General features: G+C 50.5%; 1 protein-coding gene and 1 long non-coding RNA gene across 3 annotated transcripts in view; one reads left to right on the top strand and one right to left on the bottom strand.

The window, feature by feature from the left end:
- PARD6G (par-6 family cell polarity regulator gamma) overlaps positions 1–12626 on the bottom strand; it is an 89541-nt gene extending 76915 nt beyond the window's left edge. For both annotated transcript variants that reach the window (XM_001090088.5, XM_077974875.1), the window contains exon 1: positions 12362–12626. In XM_001090088.5, coding sequence (XP_001090088.3) covers positions 12362–12433 — 72 coding nt within the window. In that variant the 5' untranslated portion in view covers positions 12434–12626. The remainder of the gene's footprint in view (positions 1–12361) is intronic.
- A 1114-nt stretch (positions 12627–13740) lies between these two features.
- LOC114673730 (uncharacterized) lies at positions 13741–20620 on the top strand. Its single transcript, XR_003724538.2, has 2 exons — positions 13741–13927; positions 19992–20620. It is a non-coding gene; the product is annotated as an uncharacterized LOC114673730 (long non-coding RNA).
- The last annotated feature ends 268 nt before the right edge of the window (positions 20621–20888 follow it).

Raw genomic sequence — 20888 nt, 5'->3', positions numbered from 1 at the left:
CCTTTCAGCCATGGCTGGGGCAGCTGGGACGCAGGGCACCAAGTCCCTAGGCAGCACACAGCTCAGGGACCCTGGGCCCGGCCAACACCACCATTTTCCTTAGGCCTCTGGGCCTATGATGGGAGGGGCTGCCATGAAGGTCCCTGACATGCCCTGGAGACATTTTCCCAATGTCTTGGGGATTAACATTTGGCTCCTCCTTGCTTATGCAAATTTCTGCAGCCGGCAATAATTTTTCCTCAGAAATTGGGTTTTTCTTTTCTATAACACTGTCAAGCTGCAAATTTTCCAAACTTTAACGCTGTGCTTCCCTTATAAAACTGAATGCCTGGCCAGGCGCGGTGGCTCACGCCTGTAATCCCAGCACTTTGGAAGGCCAAGGCGGGCAGATCACCTGAGGTCAGGAGTTCAAGACCAGCCTGGCCAACATGGTGAAACCCCGTCTCTACTAAAAATACAAAAATTAGCCGGGCATGGTGGTAGGCACCTGTAATCCCAGCTTCTCGGGAGTCTGAGGCAGGAGAATCGCTTGAACCCAGGAGGCGGAGGTTGTAGTGAACAAAGATCGCGCCACTGCACTCCAGCCTGGGGGACAAGAGCGAGACTTTGTCCAAAAAAAAAAAAAAAAAAATTAATGCCTTTAATGGCACCCAAGTCACCTCTTGAATGCTTTGCTGCTTAGAAATTTCTTCCACCAGATTCCCTAAATCATCCCTCTCAAGTTCAAAGTTCCACAAATCTCTAGCGCAGGGGCAGAATGCCACCAGTCTCTTTGCGAAACCCTAACCCTAACCCTTTGTTCCAGTTTCCAACAAGTTCCTCATCTCCATCGGAGACCACCTCAGCCTGGACCTTATTGTGTACATCATTAACAGGCTTTGGTCAAAGCCATTCAACAAGTCTCTAGGAAGTTCCAAACTTCCCCACATTTTCTTGTCTTCTTCTCAGCCCTCCAAACTGTTCCAATCTCTGCCTGTTACCCAGTTCCAATGTCACTTCCACAGTTTCAGGTATCTTTTCAGGTATCTTTCAACACCCCACTATGTTGGTACCAATTTACTGTATTAGTCCATTTTCACATGGCTGATAAAGACATACCCAAGACTGGGAAGAAAAAGAGGTTTAATTGGACTTACAGTTCCACATGGCTGGGGAGGCCTCAGAATCACGGTGGGAGGCGAAAGACACTTCTTACATGGCGACCGCAAGAGAAAATAAGGAAGATGTGAAAGTGGAAACCCCTGATAAAACCATCAGATCTCCTGAGGCTGATTCACTACCATGAGAACAGTGTGGGGGGAACCACCCCCATGATTCAAATTATCTCCCACCAGGTCCCTCCCACAACATGTGGGAATTATGAGAGTACAATTCAAGATGAGATTTGGGTGAGGACACAGCCAAACTATATCACTGCACCTGCCCCGTCTCCACCAGACAGACTGGACACAGGGTCAAACATGCCCACACCAGCATTCATGGGCAGGATCAGAGGCTCAGGCTGCTGAGGAGAGGGTCTAGGATGCATGAGGGCATTTAGGAAGCAGCTCATCCCTGAGTGGCGTCCTTCCTACAACCCGTCGGGCCACATCCCTGGGGAACTGCTACCAGCTCGCGGTGCAGGACAGGTGAGTGTGGGCTCACAGGGAAACCCTCCTGAGGGACAGACCTCCATGCACACAGGGACCTGGGGCTGAAACCCTCCTGAGGGACAGACCTCCATGAACACAGGGACCTGGGGCTGCTCATCTCCAGAGTAGGGAAGTGGGGCCTCCTCAACAGTGAGACCCTCAAGGGACAGACCTCCATGCATGCAGGGACCCCAGCTGCTCATATCCTGAGGAGTGGAGTGGGGCTTAGTCAACATACCATTTATCTCAATTGCATCTCTCTGATGTCTGCTGCTCCTGTCCATGCAGACACACAGTGTCACCTTCCAGGCAAACTATCCCACCTCTGACAAAGGAGAACATTCATGCAAAGTTTGTAAACAAAACAAAGCCACCTGAGGAGGTACAGGATTTAACATTCAGCACCAATCACTCATGCACCACCGCACAGCCCGGTGACTAGAACAGGCGGGGCTCACACAGGGCCCAGGAGGCCTGCCCCCACAGCTGGGCCTGCACTCCCTCTCATCCCTGCACCAGTACAGGTGCTGATGGGCCCAAGGTGACTGCAGGCCACGGGGGTCAGTGCCACTTCCTCCCCCTCATGAGGGACCACTTTGAAGGCAGAGAAGTTTATTTTGTCCCAAGGAAACACCCCGTATTATTGCAGACACCAGCAAGGCATGAGGTCAGGACTGTGGGTGGAAAGCCAGTCATGGAGGCCCCTGAGCCATGGGACACAGGTGCTAACATTGCTTTTGTTTCCAAATCCTCTGGAACAGTTGACCACCTAAAAATGACAGCTGTAACAGCCCCAAACTCCTCTTTCACGCCTTAACCAGGCACCTCAGGGGCCTCACACCCGAGCTCAGGTCCCCAGAAAGAGGCTTCTTGAGGGCTCACGCATAGGTATACGGTCCATCCTGTCTCAGAAGCCAAGGCAAAAAGAGAGATCTGACACCACAGAACTGACTGATTTATAATCCAGCTTTTGACAAGCGTACCTGTCAAAAGTACGCTTGTACTGATGTGATAAGACAGAAAATAAATGCACCCACTCAGCAGGCGGGCTTTTAGGAGGAGCAGAGAAATTCACACAGTGCCCTGACGGCCCTCAAGACAAAGGCTTCACGAACACCCTCCTGTGAGTGCAGAAGGGATGAGCTGCCAGCCAGGCACACCTCCCAGGCTGAAGGGGGAAGTGGAAGCTCTTGGCCCTACGCGTGTCCACAGCCCACCACGAGGGAAGCTGCTGTGAGGTCTTCATTCCACACGTGAAGCTCAGGCACGTTTTCCAAGAAAGATTGTCCAACTTTCATTGTACACAGAGAGCCCCGGCACAGAGACGTCCTGGGACCTCTGGCACAGTGCCAGGCCTGTTCTCATCGCAGGTCCCAGCTTCTCCCACAACATCCTGCCCACCAGAGGGGCCCCAGAGATTGGTCAGCTGGTGTGAACTCAAGAAAAGCCAGGAAATGCTTAAGAGCAGCCAATCAAACCACAGAATTAGAAGAAGGGCTGTGAAAGCCCTTCACACATCAGCAGTGGGGACCTTAAATTCTGTAAGATAAAGGATCTTTTCTGATTTTGATTAATCAACAAATAGCTAATAAGTCGTGGCTCAAGGCCTACAGGACCTACAATTGCCTCACCCCAAATCCACACAGGGGTCACAGTCTCCGTGTACACCAGAACCAGGAACAACCCCAATGCTGAGTCATAGGTAAGATCAATGACCGAGATCACCCCCAGAGGGCAGACTTGCATCACTGAAAGCCAGTATTAGTGGGGCACGGTGGTGTGCACCTGTAGTCCCAGCTACTCAGGAGGCTGAGACAGGAGGATCACTGAAGCCCAGGTGGTCGAGGCTGCCGTGAGCCATGATTGCTTCACTGCACTCCAGCTTGGGCAACAGAACAAGACCCATCTCATAAATAAGGCCGTCATCCTAAGTGGCTAAAGATCATTAGCACGAGTGTCCGTGTGAGTAGTCAAAACAGCAAGCATGTTATGTGCTCAAGAGAAGCATGTGCATGTGGCCACTAGAGGACATGGGTTAGAACATCTGCTGGGAACAGCCCCCACCTCATCAGCAGGACACACCTAAGCTCATTCACACAATGGAATACTAAATCTCCATCAAAAATAAGGTCTACTGATACATAAACACAGATGGATCGTGCAGATATGACACTGAACTAGAGAAGACAGACAGTGCTCAACCTAATGATAAAAAACTGGTCTGGTGATCGAGACCTAATAGTGGTTACCTCGGGGGTAGGTACCCACTAGAAGAGGGCATGAAGGGTTCCGCATCTGGATCACCAAGCCGTACACCTAAGATGAGAGTACTTCACTGTAATACGCTCACCGAACCCAGCAGACACTGTCGTTGGGTTAAGGGGGTCTGCGACAGCTTCCTGAACAGGCAGTGATTTGAGCCCTGAGGCAGGGAGGCAAGGTTGAACTTCCACTGGCCAAAGTAGGACAGGATCAGTTTGCTGGGAGGTCACAGAATGGGGGGAGGGGCAGGGGGAGGTGGGAGGTGACAGACAAACTAGTAGTTTCACATGGGCCATATGGGAGGGCCTCGGTGCCCAGGCTGAAAGCATCCTGCACTATGGTGGTTTTCAAACTTTTTAAGCAGCGAAAGCCTTCTTCCCCCGCCAAGTAAAATGCTACACATGTACCTCAAAACAAAGCAGATCTGCTTTGGCTGGGGCTGGGGAGTGGAGCCGTACGTACCCTCTTAGACTCCTCTGCCGCTGTCTATGAAGCACGGGATGGGTGACTGATGTGAAGGGAGAATAAGGGAGAGGTTGGGCAGGGGCCAGGATGCAGGAGAGCACGTCCTCAGACCCTAGGAACATGGGAGCAGCAGGGAGAAGAGGGGGTCAAAGGTACCTGATGACACAGCTGTACCAGAAGCGCCCTGGTCCAGCCACCCCATTCCCAGCGGGCTGGTCCTTGGAGCACCTGAGTGTGCCCAGGCAGCTCTGCAAGCGCAAGCGTGTAGGGCTGATGGTCTACAACAGGGGCACCCGGGGCCACAATGGAAGCGGAAGAATCATCTTGGGCCACACATAAAATGCACCAATGACAGGTGATGAGCTTAAAAAAAAATCTCATAAAGTTTTAGGAAAGTTTATGAATTTGTGTTGGGCCACATTATTCAAAGCCATCCTGGTCCACATGTGGCCCACAGGCCACGGATTGGACAAGTCTGGTCTACAAGGAAAGGGCACAAGCACCCCAGGAGCTGCGGAGCAACAAGCAGGTTCCTGATCTATCTCTGAGCACTGAGAAACTCAGGAGGTGCCAACAGCAACAGAAATAGCTATGGGGGCTCTTCATTTCCAAAGTACCTCACCTTCTCCCCCCACCTACAGCACTAGCGCCACTTACCTTCACAGCGATGGAGAGGGCAAGGCCACCAACGCCTCTCAGGGATGCCCCGGCAATAAGCCAACTGGCAAATCAATGTATCAATATATTTTAACTGCTAAAGAAAAGCTTATCTGGCTCACAGTTCTGCAGACTGTACAAGAAGCGTGGTGCCAGTATCTGCTTCTGGGGAGGGCGTCTGGCTGCTTCTACTCACAGTAGAAGGTGGAAGAAGAGCCGGCCTGTGCAGAGATCATGTGGCAAGAGAGGAGGCAACGGGGGAGGAGCCAAGCTCTCGTTAACAACCAGCTCTTGCTAGAACTCACAGAGCAAGAACTCACTCATTACCACGAGGATGGCACCAAGCCATTCATGAGGGATCCACCACCATGACCCAGATATTTCCATTTAGGCTGTACCTCCAACATTGGGGACCAAATTTCAACATGAGGTCTGGATGGTCAAATATCCAAGCTATAACATTCTCCCTGTCCCCCCAAATCTCATGTCCTTATTACACTGCAAAATTTAATCATCCCTTCTCGATAGTCCCCAAAAGTCCTAACTTGCTCCAGCACCAACTCAAAAGTACAAGTAGTTGTCCCTTTCCTCAAAAAGTAGTTATTTTCTAAATTTGCTTAACAGACCATTTCTGAACCAGTAGCTGTCAGGAAAACCCACTTGTTTTTCATCTGAATTGAACCCAAGGAACACTGATTGTGTCCCTACCACAAACAAAGCACTGCTCTTCCCACCTCCAATGCTCCCCTCTTCCTTACACAGCACGCCACTGAGAAATGTGGCTAGGGTTCTGAACTGGCCTCGAAAAACATGTGGGGAGGATTAAAGAACCCCAAATAAGGACAAGTGGGGACTGGACCCCACCTGCCTCTAGGAGCTACCGAGACCTAGAATCTCAAACCACCTCACACAGGCATCACTGTTGCCGATGCAGAGACTATCAGAGCTGGGTGCTGGGATGACTGGGCTGTACCGGAAACCTCTGATTTCAAGGAGATGTGAAGCTGTGGATTCGGTGATATTTGATTATCAAGACAAAGGACACTCCACCCAAATCTGCCCACTTACCTGACTGAACCTTCACTGGTGTTTTTAAGGCAGGGATGTTGTAAGTTTTACCCCAGCACAAGCCCTATGCCTGACACACAATAGTTGCTCCGTAAATGAGTAGACAAATGCATGGATGAAATCAGACTTTGAAAGAACAGCTACTGAATAGAGAGGACTTCCCTTGAGGCCATGCAGCAAGAACCTTCTACAGTGATGCAAGAAAAATAAGACTTCTTCCCACAAAACACAAGACTAACCCTCCCAGCTGTTTCTTGCAAGCTCCAGATTCAGGTAGCTGAGGGGGTCTCTCATCCTACGCATGGTGAGCTGGGAATGTGTGTACCCGTGTCCTACTTTGGATTTCATAGCTTGTTGGATTCTGAGAGGGGCATGAGCCCTCTTCCAGCAGCCATGGACAACTGTGGTTCCCATTCTAGACTTTGGAGCTAGACTGTCTGGGTTCCGACCCCTCTTACGAGCTTTATGACCTTGGGCAGGTCAGTGAAGCGCCCTGTGAGTCAGTTTCCTCTTCATTTGTATAATGGGTGTGACAAAGGAACCCACGTTACAGGATGGTGATGGGCATTAGTGAACTATCTGCAATTGCAATGTATTTAGAACGGTCCCTGGCACATATATACACATATATTGTAGGGGCATTAAGTAAATGTTATTAATACTACTTCAGAACACAACCTCTGCACAGCAGGCAACGTCTGGCCTGGGGGCCTCAGAGCAGGCCTGCAGGTGCATGCTGGGAAGAGGCTGGGGGCTACACAGGACCATGTGCCTCCCATGGTTCCCCAGGGTCATGGTGCAGTAGAAATTTGCCCAGAGGAAGTGGATTTGACATGTAAGCAGCCAAGTGAACAAGTCTAACCACCTGGGAGGGTCTGCTGCTGTCATGCCAGGCTCCCTTCTTGCTGCTTCTAAAGGTCATGGAGACCCCTTTATAGGAAAGGATCAGGATGCCTCTCCTCTTTGTACTAGTTCTGGACATGATTCACAAACGCCAGAGCTTCTAAGGCCTTGAATGGCTGCATCTCCCATTCCCTGATACTGCCTCACTTCCCTAAAATTAGGGCCTTCTATCTGAAATGCCATGGGTCCTAGGAAAGGGCTCTACCTCCTGGAAGGCCATCAGAGAATTTTGCTTCTCACAGGCCACAGACCTACAAGAAATGGGCAGCCTCCCCGGGGGCAGTGACGCCATCAGTGCCCCCCAAGCTGACTCCGCACTTGGGTCCCTGGTAAGTCTCCCCAAGATGTGACTTCCCAAATCAAGTCACCGAACCTGTTTAAGCACAGACATGCACAAATACAACAAAACTAAAGTCTTAAAAGGGCGTAGCTGACACACACAGGTGAGTCAAACCATGTCCAGGCAGTTCTCAACTGGCCCACAGGAGGCAAGTGTCAGCCACCCAATGGGGAGGCCTGGCCTCAGCTCCATCCCACCGGCTGTCGCACATCACACAGCTGGAAGGGCAAGTTCCTGCAGCACCATGGCAGCCAACGGCCTCAGCCAGCAATAAGATCTTGGGGACCAGAGGAGATATACTAACATAAAACACTGCCCGCCTGGCTGTCCCCAGCAGAACCTGGCCAGCCAGTGCATCGGCCAGCCCACCAACAGGCTCCTCATACCCTTGTCATCCTGGAGGGCCCAAGTTTAATGCCTGGGGGCGAGGTCACAGCACTCTCAGAGCCAGTCACCCTCAGCACCATCTGCACGGATTGGAAACACTGTGAACAAGAAGCTCCCATATTTATTAACTCCCAAGAAAACTAACAGAGAAAAAGGATTCAGGACAAAACCAGGCAGTTAAAAATAAATATACAAATAGCCAATAAATATGAAATTTTTAACTCACTAATAACTTAAGAGATACAAATTAAAACAATGGGATACCATTTCACTTATCTAATTGGGAAAGAATGAGAAAATGTCCAGTGCTAGGAGGAGGAAAGAAGAAAGGGATGGGGAGAAAGAGACAGATGAATGAATAGATATGAAACAGCATCTATAAATTGGTAAAATAAACTTTCCAGAAGAAAAGTAGAAATACGTACTCAAAGCCTTTAAAAGTACATACTTTTCCCAAGTAATGTCACTTCTAGGAATTTGTTCTAAAGATCAGTAAGAATTTTGCAGTGGTTTAATATAATCAATAACCTTTACATATTTTATATGTGTATATTCTATATATAATCTTTATTTAAAGACTTAAAGATACTATTTACAGCACTGTTTACTATGGAAAAACTTGGGATTAACTTAAGATACTGGTTAGTCATGGTTTAGACAGGAGCGGAATACAATGCAGTCATTTCTTTGTTTTCTAAAAATATTAATGACGTGAAAAACATTTGCAGTACATAAGTTGGAGGCGGAAGCTGGCTACACCATGACATGCCTATTTGACCCAAATTCTGTAACACAAAATTGCGTGCATCATACATGCACACAAAAGACCAGAAGGCCAGAGGCAACATTTAACAGTGGCTCAACTTTGGACAGGAGAGCTACCAGTGGTGTTTGTCCTCCTTTGTGCTTGGCTGTGGTCTCTAAATTTCCTACGGTGACACGATGGCACTGTGTTTGCTTAGAATCCAAATAAGCCCCAACATCATTTAATAAGAAAGCACAAATGGGATGAAAACCGTCTCCCTCAGATCATCAACACGACAGACAATCTGTGCCGAACATAACTGTGGCACCAGCATCATGACAAGTGCCAATAAGCTGACCAGAAATACCAATAAGGGGTCGGACAGAGAAAGCTTGGTCGGGCACAGGCATCCAGAATGACTTTGCAGAAGAGGGAGCTGTCTAAGAAGGTCCTCAGGATAGGGCAGATTCTCAGAGAAAGCATTTCAGGTAGGGGAAGCCACAAACTAGGGATACGCAGGCCAAAGAAAGCATGGGCCAAGGCCATGAGCAGTGGGCCATCTATGCTTGAGTCCAAAGGAACTCAGGGCTCTAGGCTGAGCACACTGCTGGGAGGGGACAAGCTGTGTTTCTCTGGATTTTTCAAGCTTACGCAGACAACATGGGAATGGACAAAATACTAATATAGTTAAAGGCGTTGCTAAGTTCATAGTGGCACCGTGGTGCTTGCTGTCTTCTCCTCATATGAAAATTCATCTCTGTTTGCTGCCCCCTGTAAAACCCTTCCAATCCCAGCACTGGCTTTTCTGCTACATTCTAAGGTGGCCAAGGACTCTTGCTTTCCCCCACCTGAAACACCCTAAACATCTGCATAGTTCCTCCCTCCCCCACTGCAGCTCCTGTGGAAGGAGAGGCAAAAGTCAAAGCTAAGTGGGAAAAAAGGTGATCCCACAAACAGAACTAGGCAATCGCAAGTACATACTGCTGCTGGTGTGGTGAGGAACAGATGAACCTCTAGAATTAAGGTAAAAATGTTTGGAGAAGTATAAGGGGCTGCAAAATGGGGAAGAGCCACCAAGTCAAAATCAAGATCATATGCCCCCTTGCACACACACACCAGGATCCTGTCCCTAAGCACTGGGGACTGACCATCTGTGGCAAATGGTTAATGGCAAAAATTCTGAGAGAACCTAAGGCAGTTTTCCGACCCAATATCTTAAAATGCCAAAGAATTCTGACCTGCAGTATTTAACTCAAAGTGCTCTTGTATTCAATGCATTTCATCTTGAGAAGTAAGCAGAAAAGGTATCATGCCCATTTTACAGATGACATAACTGATGCTTGGAAAAGGTAAATGACTTGCCCAAAAGCTCACAAACGCAGTAGGTGGCAGAAGTGAGGCTGGACTTAGCTCCCCAGACGCCATTTTCCCCACAAACCAAACCATGGTGTTATGGTGCTACATTTAGGCTGTCGTAAGGCTTTGCTGTATTTTGACAACAGCGTCTCCCTATAGAGATAGATGCCATAGTAACAAACATTAACCATAAAGTGGGTAAGTGGGAGGCCGTGCACAGAAGGAAGAGCCACAGGGACCCTCTGGACAAGTAAGTTCAGCCCCATCATGGTGGGGAGGGCACAACAGCAAGTTCAGTAAGGCCCAGGTCAGTGTGGCCCTTCCAAGTTCAACCAAAACTCTAGCTCTGCCACTCACCTCCAGACAAGCATCTGCTGCATCTGAACTTGAATCCATGCTTGGGGTGTGAGGCAGCACCCCTTCTTTGCCAAGTGTAGCCAGCAGAGACAGGCAGGCTGACATCCCAGGGAAGGCAGAGGCAGCCTCTATAGTGCCAGCAGCCCAGGACTGCAGGATGAGGCCTGGTGAGGGCCTGTCCTCCAGACCTACCTTGGGCCTTGTTGAGGCCTCTGATTCTCTGGAGCTGTGTGTGTGAGGAGGCAGCCACCCTCTGCAGAGGGCCAATGAGCACAGAACTGAATCTTTAACGTTCATGTTAACCAATCAGTCCTCCCTGGTTAAACAGCTGCTGTGAAGGGCAATAGGAAGGATCCTAGGATGAAAGGGAGAAACTGTTCTGCACCTTGATTGAGTTGGTGGTCACACAACCGCACAGACCTAGGCATACACGAGTGAGTGTGTAACGCTGCTGACACCCGATAAGGTCTAGGATAGGACAGTGTGCTAGTCACACGAGATGTCACCATCAGGGAGGCTGAGCAAAGGCTGAGAGGCTGAGAATATAGACCTCTCTCACAGTTACTTGTGAATGTACAATAACCTCAAAATAAAAAGTTAAATAAGATAACATACCACACGTGCTTACTGGCTACTGTACTAGATAGTGCAGCTCCAGACAGCCGTGTTCCCACTGAGCTAAAGAAACCTCCCACCCATGCTTGTGGGCTCTTCCCTTCACCTAACCCACAGCTGGCACACTTGATTTGGGGGAGTTGGGGGCACTCCTGTGCTCCAGAGAAGATGGGTGTGGGGCCGAGGTCATGGGGCAAGGGTAAGGACAGGATCTTATGATAAATGAGGGATTCGTTAAAAGACCGTGTACCCCTAAGTAGACAAGGATCCTGCAAATCACTGTAGCAGGCTGGAGAGGCGGCCACGCTGTTGCTGGGACAACCCCCTCAATCCTCTGCCGACACCCTGGAAATCCTACACCAAACGTCAGAGCAGCACAGGGAGAGAAGGCTGTTAGACTTGCTTCCCCAGAGACCGGGGAGGGAACACCCACCCTGCGCCCAAGATAGGCACAGAGTTGGGGGTGCGGGCTCCACTCCGCCGTTAGGAGCCTTTCCTACAACTCTGAAAACCGGGGTGCGAAGAAAGGGCGAAAGGGCCGCTCAACTCCCAGAGAGTAGCCAGCGAAAGACTCGAGGGACCCCCTCCCGCAGGACCCCGAACCACTGCAGCTCCTCCTCAGTCCGCGGGGTCCACCAACGAGACCCTCACAAACAGCATCTGTGGCGAAGGAACCGCCCCCGCAAAGGGCAGAAGCGCCAGATCCTATCAGCCAATTACCCAGACGCGCACCGCGACCCGCAAGTTCAGGCACGCTCCGCCCGGGCGCAGGCTGCGGGAGGGGCCGGGCACGCCCGTGGGGGTGGTCTGGGTCTGGGTCTGATCCGGGGGCGCGCTCGGGAGGGGTCTGGGTCTGAGCCGGGGGCGCGCCCCGGGGAGTGGGCTGGGTCTGGGGCGGGGGCACGTCCGGAGCTTGGGGAGTCTGGGGTGGGGGCGGGGTGGGGTGTCTGGCCCGGGGACGCGCCCGGGGAGGCGTGGTCTGGGTCTGGGCAGGGGGAGAGCCCGGTGCGTGCTCTGGGTCTGCGCCGGGGAGCGCGCCTGGTGCCTGGATGTTCGGTACCGAGCGGGCGGGGGACGCCCGGCTCGGAGCCGGCGGCAAGTCTCCTCCTGGCCGGTAACAAGCCTCCTTTGCAGCCTGGAAGGCGCCTTGGCCAGGGCCATCCCACGGTCCGGGGCCCCAGAGCCCCTCCACGGCCCCGAATCCGAGCAGCCCCTGGCCCTCAATTCGCCCTGGAAAGGCCGCCCTCCCCTCCAATGTGTGGCGCGCCCCGATCGCCTCTCGCTCGTGGAACAAAAGAGCAGCTCCCGCGGAGCGGGTCCAGAGTCTGCACGGACTGTCCGATGGCCCTCGGCCCTCTGAGCGCCGCGGCTGCCGGGCTTTGTGTCCGCGCGGGGGGCGGGAAGGACGGCCGGGGTCCCCAGTGCGCGTCCCGCGGAGCGGCGCGCGGCGCCCGAACTCGAAAGTTGTCGCCGGCGCCTGTCGCCTCCACGCCGCCCCAGTCCCCCTCCGCGGGGCGCCCCATTCATTAGCCGGGAGACTGGGCGCAGGGTCGCCGGCGCGGGCGGGGGGCTCACCTTGCTCTTGACTTCCACCGCGCTGCAGTCGTAGAATCGCAAGGTCTGAGACTTGTGAAAACTCCGGTTCATGGTTTCGGCCCCGGTCAGCCTCGCCGTCGCCCTCGCTCCTCAGGGGCCGCAGAAAGACTCCCGGGGGCGGCGCCCCCAGGCCCCGGCCCCAGCCCCGGCCCGCGCTCGCTTGGCCGCCGGGCTGCTACCGGTGCTGCGGGCCCGAGCTGGGCTGGCCGCGCGCCTCAGGGACTCCAGGGGCCGCGCGCGGGAGGAGCGCGGGGGACGCCGGCGCGCGCCGCCCCACCTCCCCGCGCCCCGCCCCCGAGCCCCGGAGGACCCGCCCATATCCCCGCCCCGCGCTTCGGAGGACCGGCCGCGCCACGCCACGCCCCCACGCTGCAGCTCCGCGGCGGATCGCCAGTGGGTGCGCGCTATCTTCTCCACAATCCCAGAGCCTGGGGGAAGGAGCGTCGCAGCCAGCCAGGGCGTCTCGTTTTGATGGCCTCCACGGAGCAACCTAGGATAGGGGCTGATTTTTGCCGTTGTTTTGGGTGATAGTCAAGAGAAGGATGCTAAGAGAACCGCTAGAGACCTGATCCCAAAAGGCATCACCTGTCACTACTAATTGTCAAGTTGTTGATGGCCTGGGAGAAGGGTTTTATCAAATAGGCTTAGAGCAGCCTGGCCAATACTGTGAAACCCCATCTCTACTAAAAATACAAAATTAGCCGGGTGTGGTGGTGGGTGCCTGTAATCCCAGCTACTGGGGAGGCTGAGACAGGAGAATCGCTTGAACTCGGGAGGCGGAGGCTGCAGTGAGCCGAGATCGCGTCACTGCACTCCAGCCTGGGAGACAGAGCGATACTCCGTCTCAAAAAATAAAAATAAAGGCTTAGAGGGCTTTATCAGATAGCCTATCTCTAGGGAGAGGATCAGAAGCAACTGTAGACCTGCCTGATACGAAAGGAGACTTTTTCTAAGGCAGCTGGAAAAAGAGAACCTGTTAAGACAAAGAATCAATTACTAGCGGCATCAATGAATACTTACCAATCAAGAGGCCTCTGAAACAGGGGCTTGCTGACACCAAAGAAACAGTCCTTGCCCTTGAGGAATTTGTGATGAAGTTCAGAAGACAAGACAGTTTTTAAAAAATCATTGTAAAGTATACTATGAATTGTTGTAATTTATAAGCTATATAATTATAAATCTCACCGTACATTCATTGCAAAAGAAACCTGCAGAATGCAAAGTGAAAAAACCTGTAAAAATTACCTGTAGTCATGCTACTCAGCAATCAACTGTATTAACCTTTGGTGTATTTTATTTTCACTTAGTTTTCTGCACATATGTTTGTATATTTTACAGAATTGTAACTATGCTGTTTATCTAGTTTTACAACTTGCTCCTTTCGCCTTATGCTATATAATGAACTTTGTTTCCCTCTAAAAACAGGATCTTGCTATGTCACCCATGCTGGAGTGTGCAATGCCACAACCACAGCTCACTGCAGCCCCAAACTCCTTGGCTCAAGCAACCCTTCCACCTCAGCCTCTTGCGTAGCTGGGACCACAGGTTTGTGCCACCACACAGACTAATTCTATTTTTATTTTTGTTTTTGTAAAGACGGGGGTCTCTATGTTGTCCAGGCTTGTCTCAAACTCCTGGCCTCAAGCAATTCTCCCCCCTCTGCCTCCCAGATGTGAGTCACTACACTTGGCCAGAACAGTTTTATCAAATGTTCTTAGGGAAGATGTTTTCTAAAAGGTGCTTATATGAATATAGGCATAATTTATAATCATTTCATTATTGTTGGGTATTTAAGATGTTTCCAATGTTTGGCTTTTATATCATACTGTGTTTTTAAAATTTGCTTATATTTGATGTTTTAAATTGACTTCTAAAATTAGAACTACTAGGCCACAAAGTACACACCTCTAAAGCCTTTAATACAAATTACTTCCGTAGAAATCTGATTTTCCTTTAGTTTTGCTAAGTTTTACCCTGTTGCATGCTGGGACTTAGTGCCAGTGAGAACCATTACAAAGGCACTGAGTTATAATTACTGCCCTTTAGAGAAATGCTAGGCTGACCAGAGGACTGGATATGTAAACAGAGTTCCAAAACAAGGCACGTGTGCAGCAAATAAGCAAGCAAAGAAAAAATGCCAAGAGACACACACTTGGCAAGCAGACTGTGGACAGAGGTGCTGACATTCTTTCAAGGGAAATTTCCTAAACTGAATGCAAATCTTTGGACTTGGGAAAAGTCACAGGCTCAGTGCTTTGTGTTTCGAAGAGGCTCAGTAATATCCTGAGGGAGAAACTCCAACTGACACATTTTAAGAAATGGAGGGACAAAGGACTGTGTGGAGAAATGAACAGCATTATAGGGAACGAAGGTGGGGGTGGGGTCCGCCCAGCAAGCTCGGGGCTTTGGAGTGGGAAGACACCTTTTAAAGGAAAGGCTGGAAGGCTACAGAATTTCAAGCAGCCCTAGACTTGGCTTCTGGACCGGGTTGATGACAGTGAGATCATTTCGTCAATGCCTCTGGCTCAGAGTGTGGTGTAAGGCCCAAAATCTGCAACACCTGGCACTTGTCAGCAACACCCCACCCCAGACCCACTGAATCAGAATCTGCGCTTAAACAAGATCCCCAGGTGATTCATGTCCACACTGAAGTGTGAGAGGTGCTGCTTCTTTATCTTAATCATCTGTTGCTCCACAGTTCTTGATTGGCACGATCTTCAGGCAAAAGCAGGAGAAAAGGGTGGGAAAGCTTGCGGTTGCATGTGGAGCCTGAGTTTCCAGCTGAGACTTGAACTGGATTCGCTAGGGCTTTGAGCTCTTAGTTGAGTCGGGTATAGAAAAAAAAAAAAATTATCTGAGCCTTCAGCTGGAAAGGCTTTTACACAACAGCAAGATTGGAAAAAACAAAAGCCCTCTCCTGCCAGACACAGTGGCTCACACCTGTAAACCCAACACATTGGGAGGCTGAGGCTGGAGGATTGCTTGAGGCCAGGAGTTTGAGACTAGCCTAGGCAACTGGTGAAACTCTGTCTCTCCAAAAAATAAAAAAATTAGCTGGCCAAGGTGGGAGAATCGCTTGAGCCCAGGAGGTTGAGGCTGCAGTGGGCTATGATTGTGCTACTGCACTCCAGCCTGGGTGACAGAGAGAGACCTCATCTAGACAAAAAGAAGGAAGGGAGGGAGGAAAAGGAAAAGAAGAAAGAGAGAGAAAGAAAACAAAAGGAGAGAGAGAGAGAAAGAGAAAAGACTCCACAGATCCTGGCCTGATAGCCTGCCTTTTCACACAACCAGGGGGTCATGGGAGCCTCTAAGGAGCTGACTGTTTTCGGACAGAAAATGAGAGAGAAAATAGGAATGGGTAGGGGGTTAAATCTTCCTCAAATCACGGCTTCTAAGAACCCATCTAATAACTGAGCCATCAGGAGCAAAAAGGAAGTATGTTGTGGACCCAGTAAAATGTACTCCTTGACCGGGTGCAGTGGCTCACGCCTGTAATCCTAGCACTTTGGAAGGCCGAGAGGGGCAGATTGTTTGAGCCCAGGAGTTGGAGACTGGGGAGGCCGAGGTGGGAGGATTACTTGAGACTGGAAGGTCGAGTGTGTGGTGAACTGTGATTATGCTGCTGCACCCCAGGGCATAGCAGAGCAAGACCCTGTTGAAGAAAAAAATGAGGGCAGGCTCTTTTATGATTGAACATTTGTTACTGATACGTATGTCCTAAGAAAACATTCTCTAAGATAATTCTGTTGGGTAATAGGAAAGCATCACTGTAACATTTGAACCAGCAGGCTGTTGCATTTGCAATGCATTCTAATATATTTTCGGATGAGGCAGGAGAAGAACTGATATTTGATTGAAATAAGGAAATGGCAGAGTAGTTATGCCTCATCATCACCTGATTCTCATCTAAAGGCATCCCTTCTTTTTACCCTTTACTCTTCCCCTGCTCAAAGAGGCCTCTTCTGCCTTTTTTTCTCTTTCATTTTTTGAGATGGAGTTTCATTCTTATTGCCCAGGCTGGGGTGCAATGGTGTGATCTTGGCCCACTGCAACCTCCGCCTTCCGAGTTCAAGCGATTCTCCTGCCTCAGCCTCCCAAATAGCTAGGACTATAGGCATGCACCACCATGCCCGGCTAATTTTGTATTTTTAGTAGAGACAGGGTTTCACCATGTTGTCCAGGCTGATCTCAAACCCCTGACCTCAGGTGATCCACTCACCTCGGCCTCCCAAAGTGCTGGGATTACAGGTGTGAGCCACCGTGCCTGGTCTCTTCTGCCTTTTTGATGAAGTAATATCTTGACTCTCAATGGAAGCTTCATGCCTAAACTGACTTTCCAGTAGCTCTTTCAGCAGATGGCACTGTGAGGCAGAACAGAATGAATTCCCTGCATTCCAGAGCCATATGGATGTCATTGCTCGCATCTGCCCACATCCTACAAAGTGACCCTGGTTGCGCCCCCTAGATTGGTACAAAGGGCTCCCTCCTCAACCAGCTTGCAGTGTGACCTGCATGTCCATCCCAAAGTGGAAGACAAAAGGCAGGAAACCTTACCCAGCTATCTCTGACTTTGCATTAAAACTCTGGGACACTTTTTCAAAATACAAATAAAAGCACCTAGAACGTGAAGCACAGTCTTTGTTCCAACTATTACACTAAGCATAGATTAGAGTCTCAGGATCTGTTTTAAAAAGAGTCAATCCATAAAGCTTTTCACTGACTTGGTGAATATATCAGAATGTGATTTTATGGCAGAAAAGCGTGGTCAGTTTTCAGCCACACAGCATCCATTCATCAGCATGATTCATCTCCTGGTGCACACTCCCAAAGAATTTCAGAGGTTCGAAGTAGTTGCAGGCCCTGCTGGATTTCCTACGAGAAGAAAATGCATGCTTTTCCTCTTGTTTATTTCAACATGGTTTCTTGGTGGCCCAGTTTATGTTCATCTCCAAGATAATGTCTCTGATTCATCAAATTCTGCCATGGTGCTGGCCTGTGCTGGGCCCTGGCAATACAAACATTAAGGAAGTACTCATGTCTTCTAGCCTTGGGGTCCTAGCCAAAGCAAGAATCCCGAAGCCAGGCGTGAAGAGTTCATTCACTCTAAAAGGATATGCATCAACTCCTTATTCTTAGATCTGTGGGGAAATTGTCCCAGAATCTGCTGCTTGATCACTCAAGTTGTAAAACCAACAGCATCACACAGAAGGCAGTGAACAAGCAACTTTCTGGAGCCATCCTTATCCCCAAAGGAAGACAAGGGTTTGGATTCAGACAGTACCCAGCTTGATATGTAGTCTCCTCTGTCCTCAAAACGTGCCAAATGTAATTGTTCTAGAGCATCCCACAGAAACCCCAAATAATGCTACCCGGCCCAAGGACAAACTGGGAAACCCTCTGGGCTCCCTCAGATGACCTTGATCCAGTCTCTCAGTCTTCTGGTTCATGTCCCAGTCTCTGCACCTCTGCATGCCCTTCTGATATCTTCTGGTTGTTGATTTGGATCTCCCAACTTTACTGCCAAGAGTAACTGCCTGGACTTTCACTCCCTGCTAAACACTAACATCCCTGTGGCCTCCAGGGGTGACAAAGTCCTAGAATTCCAGGTCCTCTTCTTCCCTTTCTGCCTACACATATCCACAGATTCTCAGACATGGTCTCAAGCACTCTTTGGGTCACTGGTCACCGAGACTCAATGTGTGCAATGCAGACGGAGCTCATCGCTTCTGACCTTGCTCCTGTCTCCCCAAGCTTCTCGGGAAGCGTCTGTCTCCACCTTCATAAACATCATCGCGCAGTCACCTCCACCAGGAAAGGTCGTTCCGGACGGTCTTCCTGCTGGACTGCCTGTCTCCAGTCCCACCTCAGGCAGCCCAGTGGTCACCCAGTCCCTTGGGTGGACCCTCTCTTCCAGGGATGTGTCAGGGCTGCTGGTCCCCTGTGGTCTGTGAAGCCCTGCACTTGCCTGTTCCTGTCTGCAGCCTGGCCCCAATCCTTCCAGTGACCCGTGAGCCTTTCTGTGTGTGGTCGTCTCAAGGGCCCGTCTTTGAGCAGGCAGCTACTTTGGCTGGACCTCTGGTCCCCTTTTCTGCCCAGCTAACTCCTCCTCCTCTGGCAGGCCTGGGGCTTCCATCCAAGGACTGCTCCTCTCTGTGTGCCTCTACCATTGCATTCTCACACTGCGGAGGGGGACTTGGCTTACTTTTTGTCTTCTCTACTGGATGGCAACTTGAGGACAGAGGTTTAGCATTTAATCTCTGTATCCCTGATTTTTCTTTTTAAGGGATATTCATCCAGGTTTCTTACTTTTGTATTTCTCAGAATCTTTATAGACATCCCTCTTTGTTTCCATAGAATAAACCCCTATAAGTGGCATTAGTGGATCACAAAGAAGGCACATTGATTTCTGAAAGTACCACTGAATTGCCTTCAAAAACATTGTTCTAAGCTGTACTCCCACTAGCAGGAATGGGGGAACCCAGGCACCCCTCCTTGATGTGACTGATAGCCCCACTTGGGGTGGGGTGGGGGTGGGGATGGAGATAGGGGCGTGTCTATGGGCGTGGCCTCGCCGTGGATGTGGCCTCTCTGTGGGCGTGGTCTGTCTTCTGTGGGTGTGGCCTCCCTGTGGGCATGGTCTAACCTCTGCCCCAGGTATTGGTTGTGTCCTGCTGTCCTGCTCAGGAAAGTGTGGAGAAACTTGCTGGCTGACTACTCACTCAGCTGTTAAAACCCTGTCTCCTCCTTCGGCCCTCATCCTGTGAAGTGGCAGCACTGTCTCTCACAGTGAGGTCACCGAGCTGTCTCAGGAGAGTGATGCTCTGAGGGAAGAACATGAGTGGGAGCTGAAGGGAGAGGCATGGGGGTCGCCAGGCAGCAAGAGCACCAGCTGTGCCCTGGACAGGAGGGCTCTGTGAGTGTGTTTGATGACTGGGTGATGTTTGCCCCGCATACCTTCACGTATGTGAGGTTGTTGGAAGGATAGGGTCACTGTCTGGGGTAACCAGGTCTGAAGGGTCTTTTGAAGGAGGTTATGTGAGTGCAGAGCAGGGGGGTGGAGGGTGGGGCGTGGGCATCGGACCTGGCCCCCTTTGAAATTAGTGAGACATGAGTAGGAAAGCAGGAACTTGCTCTGGCTGGCTGGCGCCTCGTGTGAGATAGGGTCGGCAGATGTGGGTAGTGGGGACCTCTGTGGATGAAGGGCCTTTACCTGTAGGAGGTATTCACAAAGTCTATCGAAGGCTTCTCTATGCCACTCACTGTGAGGTGCAGGATGGGGATTGATCTGGGTCCAGCTCTCCTGGGCCTGTCTCAAGACCTTGAGGGAGGCAGTGTTCAGAGACACCTGCAAATAGAATTTTCCTGATTAGAGTGGTATGTTGGATACTATGCTTTTCCCCTGATATGTGGGTGACAAGCCACCCAGGTGTCAAGGCAAGAGATCGAGGGCACGAGCTATTCCAGTCTAATAAAATATATAAAATAAGAATAGTTATAATAGATATAGATAATAGAAATGATTATATATGAATATCATTAATCATTACTTTGTAGCAATTACTCTTTATTCCAATAGTATAATAATCCTCGCTCTACAATTATAACCTAGGAAAAACCAGGCCATACAGAGACGGGAGCTGAGGGGACATAGTAAGAAGTGACCAGAAGACAAGAATGCGAGCCTTCTGTAATGCCTGGGCAGGGCCACCAGAGGGCGCCTTGGTCTAGCAGTAATGCCAGCGTCTGGGAAGATGCCCGTTGCCAAGTGGACTGTGGTCTAGCGGTAGCGTCACCCGCTACTTAGCAGACCGGGAAAGGGAGTCTCCCTTTCCCCGGAGGAGTTCAGAGAGGACTCCACTCCTTCACCTCTTGTGGAGGTCAGGCCCACCTGCAGTTATCCGGAGGCCTAACCGTCTCCCTGTGATGCTGTGCTTCAGCGGCCACACTCCTAGTCCGCTTTCATGTTCCATCCTGTACACCTGGCTCTGCCTTTTAGATAGCAGTAGCAAATTAGTGAAAGTACTAAAAGTCTGTGATATGCAGAAATAATAGTGTAAGCTGTCTCCCTCTCTCTCCTATCTTTCTCTCTGCCTCGGCTGCCAGGCAGGGAAGGGCCCTCTGTCCAGTGGACACGTGACCCATGTGACCTTACCTATCATTGGAGATGGCTCTCACTCCTTACCCTGCCCCTTTGTCTGGTATCCAATAAATATCAGTGCAACCTGGCATTCGGGGCCACTGCCAGTCTCCGTGTCTTGATGGTAGTGGTCCCCCAGGCCCAACTGTCTTTTCTTTTATCTCTTTGTCTTGTGTCTTTATTTCTACAATCTCTCGTCTCCGCACACAAGGAGAAAAACCCACTGACTCAGTGGGACTGGACCCTACACTGATACCCATTTTTCCCCTTTTTAGAAATGGAGTATCTCCATCTTCCTCAATTTTAGCAAGGTCCATTTCACAGCCTCCCTTACAGCTAGGTGTTACCACCCAAGCAAGCTCTGGCCAA

This window comes from Macaca mulatta, chromosome 18 (assembly GCF_049350105.2).
Source record: "Macaca mulatta isolate MMU2019108-1 chromosome 18, T2T-MMU8v2.0, whole genome shotgun sequence".
NCBI classification, from domain to species: Eukaryota; Metazoa; Chordata; class Mammalia; order Primates; family Cercopithecidae; genus Macaca; species Macaca mulatta.
This window is presented reverse-complemented; position numbering and strand designations above follow the sequence as displayed.